The 16650-nt window shown below is 42.8% G+C and overlaps 1 protein-coding gene across 3 annotated transcripts; it reads right to left on the bottom strand.

Annotated features, from left to right (window-relative positions):
• Positions 1 to 8896: 8896 nt before the first annotated feature.
• Positions 8897 to 16423, bottom strand: ING2 (inhibitor of growth family member 2). 3 transcript variants are annotated; one of them, XM_047714543.1, is made up of 2 exons: positions 16252 to 16423; positions 8897 to 11383 (listed from the first exon to the last, which is right to left on the bottom strand). In XM_047714543.1, the coding sequence occupies exons 1-2, from the start codon at positions 16421 to 16423 to the stop codon at positions 10713 to 10715; spliced, it is 843 nt and encodes a 280-aa protein (XP_047570499.1). In that variant the 3' UTR covers positions 8897 to 10712. The 3 variants fall into 3 exon arrangements, with proteins under 3 accessions (XP_047570499.1, XP_047570512.1, XP_047570507.1); XM_047714556.1 differs by lacking the exon at positions 16252 to 16423 and adding an exon at positions 15403 to 15481; XM_047714551.1 differs by lacking the exon at positions 16252 to 16423 and adding an exon at positions 15255 to 15395.
• Positions 16424 to 16650: the final 227 nt, after the last annotated feature.

The following is a 16650-nucleotide window of genomic DNA, read 5'->3' as shown; positions in this document are numbered from 1 at the left end:
TTTCCTTCTTCCCTCCCCCCTTTCTTTTCTTCCTTTCCTTTCCTTTCCTTTTTTCTTTTCTTTTCTCTTTCTTTCTTTCTTCTTTTCTTCTTTCTTTTCTTTTTTTCTATTCTTTTCTTTTCTCTCTTTCTTTCTTTCTTCATGTAAAATGAGCATAATTGTGAAAAGGGAGCAGGGAGATTTTCCTTTTGCCCATCACCCACCCTTGAACTCAATACTTTATTCGCTTCTGAATAAACAAACTGTTCTCAAAATAGCTTTACCAAACCCATTTCTAGAGACTGACAGGAAGCCTGTTGCTTCTCAGTATATGAGGCCAGCCCATCGGTTACTGCTTTATAGGGAGTTACATCCCAGCCCCTCTTTCCTATAAGCCTCTGTATTCTTGATACCACTTGCACCACTGTTCAAAGGCCTCAGGGACAAGGCCTTGTACCTTCTTTCTGTTAGGCAGCACCCCTCAGTCAGGTGGAGGAAGGGTTTTAAGCCTTCCTAAATGAATTTGATACAACAAATAACAATATTGTTCAAGTCAGAATCGGTTCTGGTTCCAGGAACAATGTACTTACCTTATTCTTCATGGCTATTGAGCTTTCCAAAGACCCCAACTAAAAACAAGGTGAAACAAATAAAAAGATTTCCTACTCTCTCAACTCAACAGTGCTAGAAATGGTAAATTTGGAACTCTGCCAGTTACTGCCTGGAGTTGTAAGTCTTAGGCAACGGACCACCCCCTTTTCTCCAGAGGCTCTGTGCCTCGTACACAATTCAGATTTTGGTTCTATCTACAGAAAGTATTTCCGTACCCTTTCACAGAAATTTTTGACCATGACATTGGTTAAGAAATTCTGCCTTTTCAGTAAATGCATTTTACAGAAACAAATTATATTACTTTGAAATAACAATAAAAATCTCCAAGGACAACAGTTTACTTGATCTTTATAGTTTCTAAAGCCAAAGGGGTATCACGACAGTAAATCCTAATAAATGTCAGAGCCCACTGGGAGCACCAAATTTTCCCCAGAGGTCAGTTCTCCCATCACTGACTCATGTGGTAATAATAAAATATGGTTTGGGTTCATATCTTTATTATAACTTGCTCTTTATAGTTCTTGTTCTTCCCAGAAACAGGTACAAGATTATTAACAGGGGTCTCTTCTGGAATTTCTCTGATCAAACATGAAGGCTACATAGCTCCTTTGTACCTCAGAAATCTAGGTCAATTTTACCAATCAAGAAACTGAGCACAATACTTTCAAGGTTGAGTTAATAGGGCTACATAACCCAATTACACTTGACGGACAATTCTGACTTGAACAATATTGTTATTTGTTGTATCAGATTCATTTAGGAAGGCTTAAAACCCTTCCTCCACCTGACTGAGGGGTGCTGCCTAACAGACAGAAAGAAGGTACAAGGCCTTGTCCATGAGGCCTTTGAACAGTGGTACAAGCGGTATCAAGAATACAGAGGCTTATAGGAAAGAGGGGCTGGGGTGTAACTCCCTATACAGCATCCTCACCCAAAATAGGGCAGTCGTCTCAAAAAGTTGGAAAGCCTGCCTACTTCCTCAAGTACAAAGAGCCATTGTGGGCGAAATGTGGCAAGATTTCTCAGGACCTCCATCATGAATCTCTTAAGAGTAGGGGTATCACAGGCCACATACCCCAGCTTTGGGGGGGCAGAAGATCATTCCAGGACCCACTGAACACTTTAGGAAACTCTGGATTGGAATATAATGTCACCGCGAGGCAGACATGGTGGCTGGTCACCACAGGAATGTTCTAGTTCTAGGGTATGCTTTTGCGAATTACTCTTTCTGCCTACCTACATTATCCTGGAGTTGTCATATTAATGTCAAAGGTCAGGAGGAGGCAAGGCAGTGGAAAAATGGAAAAGGACGGCAAGGAAACAAATGACACATAGTTTCTGTCTGGGAATTATTTACCAATGATTGTGTAGTAACATTCTCTTTCATAGCATAATATTTGCGTTCTTGCTCCCTCAGGAGGATGGTTTTCAGTGGAGCGTGAGGAGTAAAACAAAGATTCGCGTATGTGGTAAAAAAAACAAAAACAAGCAAACTACCCCAGCAATTTCTCTACCTTAACCTCTCACATAAAGTAGTACCCGGAGCTACTATTTTGCACCTCACAGAGTTAACCACTGGTTATGTAAGCAGGTACTACCACCTCTGACCCATAAAGTGCTTCCTTACAAAAATGCTTTACCAAGATCCTAAACTCACTCTTGTTAGCTTCAAAGGCTGTCTTGTTTTCAGATTTTCAAATGACATGAAAGTAATATATAAAAGTTTTAACATCTCTCAGTCCCAGATAATTAAGCATTTGATCTACATTGGAAAGAGAAACCTAATTAATTTCAGATGCATTTTAACAAAGACTTGAAGAAAAAATAACTTACATCCTTCTATATTTTCCTCTCTTAACTAGCATGGAAAGTTTCTTTTCCACTATGTAATCAGGAAAGTTCTAGACTGTCTGTTTTACTAAACTGCATTTCACATTCAGCCAGAATGTCTCCAAAATAACACTAAACTGATGGAGATGTAGAAAACTTTCAGTGTGATACTCAAGCATCATAAATGCAAAGCCAAAGCTACTATAAACATTTTGTAGTCAAAGCTGAGTAACTTTTCAGTCACTATTTTGCTACAGTGTATATAATCTCTTTTCTTAATCTGTGAGAACTGATTTTTTTTCAAGTTGGTGAGAAATGCAAATTTATAACCAAAAAGCAAAATGCACTGTAAAGATCAGAGAGAGAAATTTCCAACAGTTGAGGGATTTACCATGTCTCAGGAAGGGCCGGAAGTGCAGTAAAAATCTGTCTTCAAGGCTTGGTAGTGCCAAGTACTACCTAATTCTACATTCCCGATAAGCCTAACAGCAGGTTCTTCTGTCTGTATCCAAACCCTGTATCCAAACCACTGAGGGCACAATCCCGTATCACGAGTCTAAACCCTGAATCTTTGGAGAGCAAACAAGATGGTTGGCCAAACACCTTTGCTTCTATGTGAGAAGTTTCTAAGATTAATGTACTATATAAACAAAGGACTCTGGTCATAGTAATTCATTTTTGCTGTTCAAAGCAAGAATGTAACAAAACACTGCCATCTGATCAGTCAGAATCAGGAGAGGAAACCCACATTTTTAAAAAACCAAAATTGGGGTGCCTGGGTGGCTCAGTGGGTTAAGCCTCTGCCTTCAGCTCAGGTCATGATCCCAGGGTTCTGGAATCGAGTCCTACATCGTGCTCTCTCTCTGCTCAGCAGGGAGCCTGCTTCCCTTCCTCTCTCTCTGCCTGTCTCTCTGTCTATTTGTGATCTCTATTTGTCAAATAAATGAATAAAATCTTAAAAAAATAAAAAACCAAAATCATACATTGCTGTTAGAGCACTGGATCCTCTCTTAGAATGTATTTATTTTTAAGCTAGACGCAAATTTGACCAAATGCTTTTCCAGGGCTAGGCAGGCAGTTTTAGAAGCAACAAAAAACGGAACTAATTAAAAGCAGCCACATTTATTTTAAAAAGAACTAGTCTGAGGCCGGTAGAGAGGTAGCAGCCCTCCACGCTGGGGCAAAATGGGAGGGCGTCCCCGTACATAAACTGGGTGCCAAGTCAAAAGATGATCTCAAATCTTCGTTTATGTCGAAAAGGATTGAAGGATGTATCCAAGAAGGCAGGACAAATTTGTATCTAATGCAATTAAAATGAGAAAGACTGCTTTAGTGCGTGTGGGCACACAAGGCCCAAAACACACTGCAGCTCCCCAAATCTCAGGCCTTCGGGGTCAGGACATGTCGGTGTTATTCATAAGGAAATTGGAATTTTTTTTTTTTAAGTGAAGATCGCCAAATCAAGAATCCACTAGCCAGTGAGCAACTGAGGAAGTTACCTAGAAAATTTTAAGGATTTTTTTTTTCCCAGGCTGGAATGCCAGGCTCAAAAGCAACTACAGACAAGGGCACCTGGGACAGCTCTCTCGGCTCACTGAGTAGCATGGGAGGAGCTGCGGGGTTTTTTTATCCTGAGATTAAGAATAAATGAGGCGACCAGAAACTTAGGGGAGTCAGGGTAACGTCAGTTACTTTAATACTGATGCAGGTAAGGCACCCAGGTAGCTCAGATGGTTGAGTGGTTAAACGTCTGCCTTCAGCTCAGGTCAACCCAGGGTCCTGGGATCGAGCCCCACGTTGGGCTGCTTGCTAAGCGGGAGCCTGCTTTCCTCTCTCTCTCTGCCTGCTGCTCCCCGCTCCCTCCCCACTTGTACTCTCTGTGTGTCAAATAAATATTTTTTTTTTATTTATTTGACAGAGAGTGATCACAAGTAGGCAGAGAGGCAGGCAGAGAGAGAGGAAGAAGCAGGCTCCCTACTGAGCAGAGAGCCCGATTCGATGCGGGGCTCGATCCCAGGACCCTGAGATCATGACCTGAGCCGAAGGCAGAGGCTTTAACCCACTGAGCCACCCAGGCGCCCCAATAAATAAAATCCTTAAAAAAAAAAAATACCGATGTGGGTAATGCTGGTCAATATCTTGGTGTTGGCGGCGGCGGGGGGGGGGGGCTGTTTACAGAAACCTTTATAACTAGGCAGAGTCTCTCTGCATACACGTAGGTACACAGATGCCTTCAAGACCGTTTTGTATTTCTGTTTTATACTGATAGTCGAGAAACAGCAGTAGTTAACCTTCTGTTGCTTAAAGTGTTTCCCAGAGAAGGGTGGTAAGGAAGTGCTTAAAATTCTCTTTAAATCCTTTTGATTCCATCACACAGAAAGACTTGACTTGGTGCTTATGTCTTTTTACCCTTACCTAATAGTATTTATTAATCACATTTTTTTAAGAGTTTATTTATTTATTTGACAGAAATCACAAGTAGGCAGAGAGGCAGGCAGAGAGAGAGAGGGAAGCAGGCTCCCTGCTGATCAGAGAGCCCAATGCGGGGCTCGATCCCAGGACCCTGGGATCATGACCTGAGCTGAAGGCAGAGGCCCAACCCACTGAGCCACCCAGGTGCCCCGGGAGAACAGTTTTGAGGCTGTTTTCACAGCAATCCTGCACAGCTAGAATTTAATAAACACTGCTCTGTTTTCATTACATTTTAAAGTAAATCCCGTCAAATCGATTATCAATTTTCCACTCACCAAAGGGATATGCTTTCTTTTCAAAATAAATCGACCTCAAAAAGTGAGTTGTTTTAAAGAGTTTTGAGTAAGTAACACTTTCAAATATAAAATTAGAATGGGGTGTGGACATGGCGAAAATCCATCAAGATCACTCTAGGGTCTGAAGTTTAAAAAACCCTATTTGGAAGTCCCGTTACCACGTACATGAACTAAACACTGTTATCTCATAAACTCAACAATTAGTAGGTTTGTGACCCAGAGAACTCTTTCCTAAGAATGCTAAGGGACGTGAATAATAATAACTATGTTTTTGGCATAACTGGATCTTAAATCACTCGTTTTACAGCTGAACAAACTGCAGGCCAAGGAGGAGGACACGCCAGCCAGCCGAGACCCCAGAGAAATCCGTGTCTCTGGAATCCTCAGACGGTACTGTACTGCCTTCACATATAGGATATGATAAAGGAGCTCTGGTCTCTGTAATTGATGTATAGTTTAGGCAACACAGTAAGGGTAATTTCAAGATAACTTACACTTTACTCAAAATAGATTTTTGATGACATCAGACTATGAGCACTTGATTCGGGAAGGGCTGAAGGATGGTCTGGCTTACTTCTTCCCCCACTGCTCCTTGAAGACAGGCTCTTCTCCACTTTGGGTGGAAGAGAATGAGGACAGATCCCTCCAAGGAAGCCACCCACTGGACATATAAAAAGGACAGGGAGCTGTTTTTTCCAGCTCCCTGCAGGGATATTTTGAAATTCTGTTATTTGGTCTCTTTGCTTGCATCCAGGCAACAAGTTATGACCAAAGACTCCAGCCGACCCACAGTTCTGACTGGACTTCCTGGTCCACTCTCCCAGGGATATTTCCAACACCCCTTCCCCTCTTCCCCATCTCAGGCCTTCATGGGGAAAGTGGCAGCTGTTAAAAGAAAATCTCATTTTGCCCAATACCAGATCTAGGGAGCTACCTGCATTCACACATATTCACTTCCAGAACCCCAGCTCCCAGGTTACAAAGATTCAGGTCTTGTCTTGATCCCTGTTTTATTCCCGAGGACCTAAAACAGTGCCTTGTAAGTAATCGGTATACAATAAATATTTCCATAAATGAGTTAAAACAGCATCTTCCTTCTTGACACAGGAACCAGGACTGTCCCTGTGCCTGAGATGAAGCCTTCACGAGTCCAAGTTCTCACTCCTTCCCACCTGCCCAGTCAGGTTTCACGTGTGCAGTAAGCCACTTCTCCTGACAGCATGTACCTGTCCCCTTGTAATGGAATATTCCAATCTGTGTATGACCATGCTGCATGGTCTCCTTGAGTTAAAATCCTCCCTTAGCTCACCCACACTCAGCTCTGTCCACACTCCACTTTACATCAAAACCTGAGTTGTCTGCAACTGCTGATTCTGCTTCTGCCCTCTTCTGCTCACAGCCCACTCCAAGTCGTTCTTCATCCCCAAACTCCAAAAACCCCCCAACCTAGTGGCTAACTCAGCCCTCATCTTATTTGATCAGCACTTGAATGGCCATTCCCCTCTTGAAAAGCGTCACTTCTGTTGTGGTGTGCCACGTTATTCTGCTTTATCTGAGAGATCTGGAAGTTTCCTTTGCTGGCTCCCCCTTCCAAATGCTGGAGGGTCCCAGGGGCCACCCCACCCTCTTCTGGAATGACAGGGTTGCGATTCAGACCGTGGGTCCCTGAGCCAGCAGCATCAGCCTGGCTGAAGAGCTTGTTAGGAATGTAGCATCTCGGGTCCCACATCAGACCTACCGAATCTGAATCTGCATCTTAGCAAAAACAGGTGACTCTTAGGCACATTAAAATTTGAGAGGCACTTATCTGTTTACAAGTGATTTCAGTCACGTGGCTTTAAACTCTTATTCATTGGCTAATTCCCAAATGTTTGGCTTCTGGCCCCTCCCTCAATTCCATGCTGCATCCCATGAGAAATCAGGTATCTCAAACCCAAAGGCAATCAGAAATCTTGAATTGTCCCCTCCAGCCTAAAAACCTAAGGTCACCCTTATCATCTCTTTGCTTTCGAATCGCTGCTGGGCCAAAATCCTCCCGCTGGCAAGATCTTGAAGACATAAGCAGAGTCCTACCACTGGCCACCATTTCCGCTGCTTCTGCCCTGGTCTAAGCTACCAAAATCTCTGGGGCAAAGACTTCTAAGAGAGTCTCCTGATACTCCTTATTTTCACCAAGACGCTCTATGACACATTTTGCATGCAGCATGATATTGTGATCTTCAAAGAAGTCTTCAATATAAACTCAAATATAAACTCTTCAATATAAACCCTTCCCAAATTTACTACCATGGATTTCAAGAGTCATTATTTTCTAGTGCCTTCCACAGCGTCAAGTTCTCTCGTCAAACCGACAAGCTTGTTTTACTCCTCCTTTCCCTTAAATCTTTGCTTTCCTCACTTCCTTATTTCCCTCTGGTACAGCTCAAAGATCACCTCCTTCGAGACTTTCTTTAATCACAATTAAGACTCACCTACCTTCCCATCCATTTTGTTACTCTCCTTTACTCCCCTCTAATAGTTACCTAATGTTACCTACTCTGACTCCCCATAAAACGTCTGGTGCGTGAGCAAGGACTTTTTCTTTTGAAACCACCACTGGTTAGAATGGTGCCCAGCACACAAGGAGCACTCAAGTGTTGAGTCTTCAAGTGTTGGCAGACCACTGGGGACAAGGGACAACTTCTTGTGCATGTTGTTCTAGGGCTAGAGAGTCGTATAAATCTGGATGTAGAGGGGACCTGGGTGGCTCAGTGGGTTAAAGCCTCTGCCTTCGGCTCAGGTCATGATCTCGGGGTCCTGGGATCAAGCCCCGCGTCGGGCTCTCTGCTCAGCGGGGAGCCTGCTTCCCTCTCTCTCCGCCTGCCTCTCTGCCTGCTTGTGATCTCTGTCAAATGAAAAAAAAAAAAAAAATCTTAAAAAAAATCTGGATGTAGAGAAGCCACCTACAGTTTTCAAGAGGCTCAAATTTTCCTAATATGGCAGTTCTAAAAAACGTTTCTGTAGATCAGAATCACCTGGGGATTTAAAAAAAAATTCTAATGTTTCAGCCACATTCCAAATGAATTAGATCACAATTGCTGGGTGTGGGACATAAGTATCTGCATTTCTTGAAGCTTTTGAGGTAATTCTAATAGGAGACAAGTTTAGGAGCCACTGGTTTATAGCATGAGTTGGTAATCACGGTATGAGATGGTATATGAAATCCAGAACACTTAACAAAGAAATCCTAGGGGCGCCTGGGTGGCTCAGTGGGTTAAGCCTCTGCCTTCAGCTCAGGTCATGATCTCGGGGTCCTGGGATCGAGCCCCGAATCAGGCTCTCTGCTCAGCAGGTAGACTGCTTCCTCCTCTCTCTCTGCCTGCCTCTCTACTCCTTGTGATCTCTTTCTCTCTGTCAAATAAGTAAATAAAATCTTAAAAAAAAGAAATCCTAGTCAAAATCTTATGCAAATTTAAGACTTCTATTTCCCATGTGATATAGAAAACAAACAAAAAAATTCATAAAAATAAAACTGTCTCAAACATTAGGTCTTAAAGAGAGCACATTTTCCAAGTTTTTCTGTATCTGTTTTCCTATCAAGCCTAATCCAAATTTGGGTACTTCTGTTACGAAGTTTTTTGTTTGTTTTGTTTTTTCCTCACATGCTGAGGGGAATTTAATGTATGAAGAAGTGTTGACTTCTACATAGTCACATGTGAAAGCTTTCGGAGACTGTGAACATACAGATATTTTTAATGGTGTCAGGTAAATAGCTCTATCCTGGTAACGAGGATGTAATCACTAAGACAAAAAGATGTATTCTCAAGAGAGAAAAACAATTTTTTTCACAACTCAACTATGTTACAATAAAATAAATTCTTCATCATGCTGTCTGATATTTCTCGCTCAAGAAGCAACATAACCAACGACGGGTTCCAGTCATCAAGCAAAACATCCTTAGGACAGAATTAATCAAATATTGTGCGTGTGCCTGTCTCAAAGGTCACCTTTAAACTGTCTTCCTGCCTCAGAATGAAGAACAAAATTAACAAGAGAGAAAAACAAGTCATTTGATTATTAAAATCCCACTGTAGTGCAAATACTATAGATCTTGAAGGAACCTTGGAGATACTTAGGCCAACCTCATGTTACAGATGAATAATCTGACCCCCAGAGGTGAAATAACGTGCCTAAAAGTCACACAGAGAGCTAGAAGAGAAAAAAAAAATTTTTTTTTTTCCAAACAAGCAGACAGAATTTTTCACATGTTAATCAAAAAGAATCAAGATCATCAGAATAGGGAGAAATGAGGAATAAAAAGTATGTTACACATGGATTTAAAGGACTAGTTAATCTGATGCCCCCTCCCCAAACCAAAAAAATTCTCCGAATAGATGTTCATATATCCATCAATATGCTTATCCTTAAAATAGCAGAATCTTGGAAAATTCAATTTACAAATACATTATTCATTGCATTGTTATCATGAAATTAGTTCATTAAACATGAAAACATCAAACAGCACCAATACCAGAAAGTTAAAGTGAATACACTATTACTTAAAATAATATATAATCACTGATTGGGACAGAAATCAACTACAGCCACTAGAAAACCATCTGAACTCGTTTGACATAAAGGCAGTATTTAAAGACTCGTGTATGCCCTTTTGCCCACTGATAGGCCTGTGGCCGGGCATCACAGCAGCGGGTCATTGGACAATGTTGTTAAATAAGATGCCTTTTTTTAATTGCTCAGCCTTGAACCATGATACTACATAACCCCGAATTTTCCACTAGAAGCCAATGGCACCATTCTTGAGATCCTAACTATGCTTACCTGTCCCAATGAGAACAAAACAAAACTCCCTTATTAAGCACTAAATGAAATGTCCCTAGGAGGCAGCAGCAAGGCATTTACAAATGGGCTACTGACAGTGTATCAAAATGCTACTAAGGAAAATACAGCAGCAAATACTCTAGTAAGAGCACAGTATTCCACATGGAATCCCAAATTACTCTTATCTCTAGCTCCTTGGACTCCTGGAAGACTAGAGATGAACATGTGTGTGTATAAATGGGGCTAGGGAGAAAGAAGCTCTACATGTAGTGTTCGTATTTTAAATTACCCAAGATAATCTCAAGGCTTCCAGAGAACTCCAACTGTACCTACATTGTTTAAAGCCTGGAGAACTAAAATGCTTGCAAAACTTTGGTGTTTACCCAAAAAACAGCACTGTAGTTTTAAACGAAAGTGAAAACAGGCCTGGTTTGTGAAGCTTTTATAATGTCCACACCACGCTCTCCCTACTCCCTGCTCCTTCCATCAGGTGATCTAAAGCCTACCTGGTTTAAAATATTTGGTAATTCAGTGCAGAAAATTAAGGTCACAGACAAAGTACAACAACTTTTAATACACCATTAATACTAATGATTAAAAATTATTGCATAGTCTTATGCATTTACCCTAAAACATTTTCCGAAAGTAAATTCTGAAAGAATTATATAAAAGACAAATAACCTTTTAAAACGTGGATGGCATTTACTACCTCGATCTTCTATCCTTTTTTGCCTTGTCAGTACTTCTGTCCATTGTTTTCTCATTATCTCCCCTGCACTTTGGGCAATACCACTTCCCCTTTGGCTTATAGGTAAGCGAAACACACGAAAAGTGAAACCATTCAATTGGACACTGTTCATTGTCACATCCGATCATTTCCCCGTAAGACACTTGGTTACATAAACAGTATGTAGGTTCATTGGGATCTATTGCAAACTCAACAGGCGATGCTTCCCTTTCCTGCTTGGCCTTGGAGCGTTTCTTTTTCTTGGCTGACTTGGATTTCTTTTCTTTAGGTGGCTGATCGTCACAGTCTTCAATCCCATTCGTCATGTGACATAAATCACGGCTTTCACTGGTTCGCTGTCTGCGGGGTCTTCTTGAAGATCTTTCCGGTTGGCTGGAATCCATCTTCGCCTTATCCGAGGCCCGTTCACCTTCAGCAGGATCTTGAAAACACTGTGAATGCAACTCCATTTGCCTGGCCCGATTTTCTACCAGTTCGAGCATCTGTGTGACAATCTGAATTTTCTCATCTCCCAATTCTTGACTATTGATTAATGCTCTCTGCAGATGCTGCTGTAGGCGTTTCTTCTGGTTTGAATCCTCTTCTTTCTTATATTTTTCATAGACATCATCAATTTCCTTTAATGTTTCTAAAAACGTAAGAGAAAAATCAGAACATTTGTGCATTAGCACATATAATATTTTTTAAGCTAGCTATCTTTCACAGAACTGGTAAAGTTGAACTCAAATCATGAAATCACACTCCTCTTGGTATATATACATTGAAAAACATTATTTCCCATAGAAAGATCATATGGCATCCAATATGAAAGTATATTTAGAAATAAACTACTAAGAATACAAAGCTTTCTAATACTCATGAGTCTGTATTAAAAAGGGTAAGAGGTGTGGCTGGCTCAGGTGGTAAAACATATGACTCTTGATCACAGGATCATGATTTCAAGCCCACACTGGGCACTGAGCTTACTTTAAAAAAAAAAAAAAAAATTTGGGGGGTGGGTGGTGTCTGCGTGGCTTAGTTGGTGGAGCATCTGCCTTGGGCTCTGGTCATGATCCCAGGGTCCTGGGATTGAGCCCCACATTGGGATCCTTGCTGGGATGGGGGGGGGGGGAGCCTACTTCTCCATTTCTCTCTGCCTGCAGCTTCCCCTGCTTGTGCTATCTCTCTCTGTCCAGTACACAGACAAAATGTTTAAAAAAATTTTTTAAAAAGGATAAGAAGAGATGTGTGTACTAATTAGTACTCAAAATATTTTACATGGACAAGAACACTGTATGCACTTTATAGTCTACCTCACAAAATCACTTATACTTCATTTGAACTTCAAAACAGCACTGTGATAAAATTGACATGCCAGACTTCAACTGTAAAACTTAAGAGAGGTTCTAAAAGCAGGCTACAGATGCCTATCCAACTGTGTTTACAGGACTTACAGTTCAATCAATGACTTGCTACATGACTCCAGAGAGACATTGCACCTTGACTTTCATATCATACCCCTGGACTCTTGAACAAAGCAGACACAAGTAACTCTTCCCACCATATTAGTCTTACTAGCTCGTTTATTTTATCATATGGGAGATTCTGAAAACCAAACTATTTCCAGGGTAGGTTTAGGTTCAGATTCTGGCATCAACTGACGAAGCTACTAACAAAATTACGGTAAGGTCAGCATTGGGTCACTCTGCTTTTGCAGAGAACTCAGCAGTTGGTTTCAAGCTTTCTGAACTGCTGATTTGGGTATTGTATAGCATGTGGGACCCATTTAAATCAGTTAAAAATGTCTGAGTCACTAGAGAGTATACAATAATCTGAAAATATAGTTCCAGATGTCACCAAAAATTAATGTAAGATCAGTTTTTTATTCAAGTCTGTTCTATTTCTTGTCATTATGAGATATAAAGCTATCTAACAGAATTGTCTTACTAAAGGTGAAGAGGCAAAAATTAACTCCAATTTATCACACCGCATGGCATATCACTGTTTTATGTTCTAATAGTACTACCAGCACGTGGTACAACATCGTTCTACCTTCCAATATTATTACTCTAACGATAACAGAAGAAATGTTAGACAAGTAAAATGCATACACTAGGGCTGTCTCCAAGAACGGTTAACACAAAGCAGGTCTTCAACACAACTCTTAGGAATTAATTCCTCCCTAGAAGTTATAAGTACTCACGTGTGATGGACAACTGCTTAACCTGGGATACAGGACAAAGTGCCAACACATTTGAGCGTACGCATACCTGCACAGCATATTTAATTAATTTTTTTTTAAAGATTTTATTTATTTATTTATTTATTTATTTGACAGTGATCACAAGCAGGCAGAGAGGCAGGCAGAGAGAGAGAGGGTTGGGGGAAGCAGGCTCCCTGCTGAGCAAAGAGCCCAATGTGGGTTTCCATCCCAGAACCCTGAGATCATGACCTGAGCTGAAGGCAGAGGCTTTACCCACTGAGCCACCCAGGCACCCTGCACAGCATATTTTAAAACAAAGTTCATATCTAGTCCATTGGCCAGCTGGGCATGTAAGTGGTTTTCTTAAGAATATAATTTTTCTCCAGGAAAAATAATTTTGTATTTTCCCCTCAGCCACAAAATTTGAGAATTAAAATATAAAGGTAAACCTCATTTTAAATATTCTGTACCTAACTATCAGGAGTTAGATGCTAGTATATCATATAGGCACACTGATACTATATATGAGAAGAATTCATATTTCTAAGACTCCTTAATTACAAAGTGAAAGAAAAAAGGAAACTAACACTTACTAAGCACTTTTATTCGATAAAGATTTTATCATTTAATCCCCAAGCAACCCCACAAGGAAGCTATCACTTCTATACGTGAAGATAATGAAGTTCAAGAGGTAACAACCCCAGACTCTGAACTCTGCCAGATAGGTATGTCTGGTTCTGCTGTTGAAGCACTTTCTACTAAGCTACATGGAAGGCACTTGAAAATAAATATTAATTTTTAGTTCAATGGTTATTTACCCAAGAGATTATGAACAAGAACATTAGAACAAAAACTGAGGTTCTCCAATAACCATATCCCATAGTAAATATTTCTTTCACTTGTGAAACTATTGTCTTCATTTCTTTAGTTTTAAAAGTTTTTAAGGTTACTTTTAGCGATTCTTCAGTAATTTCTGAAAGTGTCTCAAATAGGCAGGAGAGAAACTGTTTTGATTTCCCGTATAACTTGCATCACTAAATACTGCAGTAAGTATTAAATCCGAAAACATAAAATACTTAAGAACTAGCAAAGAAATAAAAAAGCATATGAAATCTGAACCAAGAACACATGAGTATATAAAGCTAAATTGTCCATGTGGAGCTTAGTGAGTAAGCATGGGCACAGACTGAAAACTAGATCCTTCTTTTATATTAATCTTGAAACTAACCAAGCTTAATGGAGCTGAAATTGTTTATAATCTCTCAATCTTTTAAAGCTTAATATTGTTTCTCCTGTTACTAGAGTTACTTGGGACAATTCTAGATGGTAAAAATGGCAGATTTCCCTGTAACCGATTTTCTCTCCCAAATTCAAATGAAAATAGCTTAACTACTGTAAAGGCAAATACATGTCTTTCACGAAATGTAAAACCATGCAAGCTTTACAAACTTCAGAGCTACTCTCTGGAAAACTAAAAATGTTCAATATACAGCACATATGTATCATTTTTAGGCCACAATTCATGTATGTGTTCCAGGTCTGTAGAAAATACCTTTGGAGAGATTTTACTAAATAAGTTTTTATAAAAAGTTAATAGTTAAAAAAAAAGATGTGCACATGAAGTAGCCAGGCTACTTCCCCACCTCATCAAACAAGTCAGTTAAACTCTTGCAAATTTTAACTTGTCTGTAAAATATGTTTTTACTTCATAGAATTATTGTTGAGATAATGTTCTGGACCTGGCACACAGCAACGACACACAGTAAGTAATCACTATTTAATTCTCTTTCCCTCTAACAGAGATCAGTCCTATCAACAATCCTACCATATGGGTTCGGAAGGCAGAAATAAATTACAGATTCGAAAACAAAGACACTTAAATAACATACTACAGGCCAGAAGATATCACCCCAGAAGTGGGTTCCTTTGAAACCAAATCATAAGATGAGTGACGGGTCTGGAAAAAAAGAGAATGGGATCCAAAAAGTTATCTTTTTAAAGTCCGTACGGCTGTTTCCACATTCTGTCCAAGGTCTATGCCTTGATCAGGCTTATTAAACGCAAAACCGTTACACTTAAATTTCTCTCCAGTGGCACCAGAAAGACCCACCAATAGTGGATGATAAATGAAACCCTCTGTAGGAAAGCCTGAGTCCCTGTTTTAGTTTTCTTGGGGCCGACCACAAAGTGTGGTTTTTGCCTCATCACTCAAACTTGGCGAAGGAGGGACCCATGGGTTAAAGGACGCCAGGCGGTTGCCCAGTCAACCACCCACTTCCACCTGGAGCCCGGAAGTGACGCAAGGCCCGGAACCTACGAGGTGCTAAGGTCAGCGGTGGTCCTAGTAGCTGAGCGTTTCTTCGTCCTGATTGAATGGTGGAGAAGAGGTCTAAAGACATGCCCCAAACCTCAACACTGACTCTGCTAGGCACGAACTAACGTTCCGCAAGGATCCGACGCCTTCCCCGCAGCCAACTCCGCCCAAACCCTCCGGCAACCAGCCATTTCCGAGGCGGGCGGGAGCGCGCCCGTCCGCGCCCCTCCCACGTTCTACGTCACTCCCCAGGCCCCGCCCCCGGGGACAGGAGGCCCTCCCCGCCACACACACACCCCTCTTCCTTTCCCCGCGGGGACCCCTCCCCTTTTAACCATTTGGCTGTTGGCGCTGGGGAAAGGCTGCGGCCCGGAACTTTCCCCGGGGCGGGAGAAGGGAACATACTCTGTTCCCGAGCCGGGAGCCGGAGAGCCGAGGGAGGGACCTCCCCGAGTCCGCCTTCGCGGCCCTCTCCTGCCCCCACCCCCCCGCACGTTCCAATGCATCTCCTCTCGGGGTGCGGGCCGGAGAGGAGAGTGGGGGGAAAGCCGGGCCCCGGAGACCAGCGGGAGCCCGGCTGCGGCCGGCCGCTCACTCCCTACAGCCTCCCGCCCGCTGCACGCTGCCTCGCCGGGGCAGAAGGGTCTGCGGCACGGGGCAGGCAAGCGCCGGAACAAACGCTGCTTAAAATGGCTGATTCCTCTCCACACCAGCTGCAGCCGCTGGGTCTGCAGCGGGGGCTGACGAGCGGCCCCCACCCCCACCCGTGATACCCCACAGAAGTCCTCGCCGACCGCAGCGGGGAAAGAGAGGGCCGCGAACCCGGTATCCGGTCCCTCTCCTCCGTCCCACACACCAGACCCCTCCGTGCACTCGGGGAGCCTGTCACCGGAGAAATGTAAAGTGGCACTTCCCAGGGCAGGCTCCGAGCGACAGTGCGCGGAGGCCAGCGAATCCGACTGAGGGGAGGACCCGCACGGGCAGCCTCGCGGCCCCCTACCTTGATATTTGTTGTCCAGCTCTCGAAGCACAGACACGTTCCTCTGCATGTCGTGGGGCAGCGACTCCACACACTCGAGGTAGTCCTGCACGTAGCAGGTGAGGAGCCGGCTCCGCTCCCCGGTCAGGAGCGCGGCCGACGAGTATAGTTGCTGCTGCTGCTGCCCTAACATCCTGCCGCCGCTGCTGCTCCTCGCCGCCGCCGCCGCCGCCGCCTCCGCATCCAGCAGCCACACATGCAACAGCCACGGCCGCCGCGGCTCCTCCGCTCGGCAGCCCGGCGCCGCGGGGACACCGGCAGCCGCTCAAGAGGGCACAGCCGAGTCCCCCGATCTCCACTCCCCCCAAAAGAAGCCCTCACTCCCCGCCCCCGCGGTAACAAGCCCAGGGGCGGGGCGAG

This window comes from Lutra lutra, chromosome 2 (assembly GCF_902655055.1).
Source record: "Lutra lutra chromosome 2, mLutLut1.2, whole genome shotgun sequence".
In the NCBI taxonomy this organism is placed as follows: Eukaryota; Metazoa; Chordata; class Mammalia; order Carnivora; family Mustelidae; genus Lutra; species Lutra lutra.
Note: the sequence above shows the minus strand (reverse complement) of the source record. Positions and strands in the feature narration are given on the sequence as shown.

Coding starts and splice junctions, on each gene's coding strand:
- ING2 (XM_047714543.1), bottom strand. CDS start 16,423: ATGTTAGGGCAGCAGCAGCAGCAACTATACTCGTCGGCCGCGCTCCTG. Junction 11,384..16,251: donor GCTGGACAACAAATATCAAG/GTAGGGGGCCGC, acceptor TTACGTTTTTAG/AAACATTAAAGGAAATTGAT.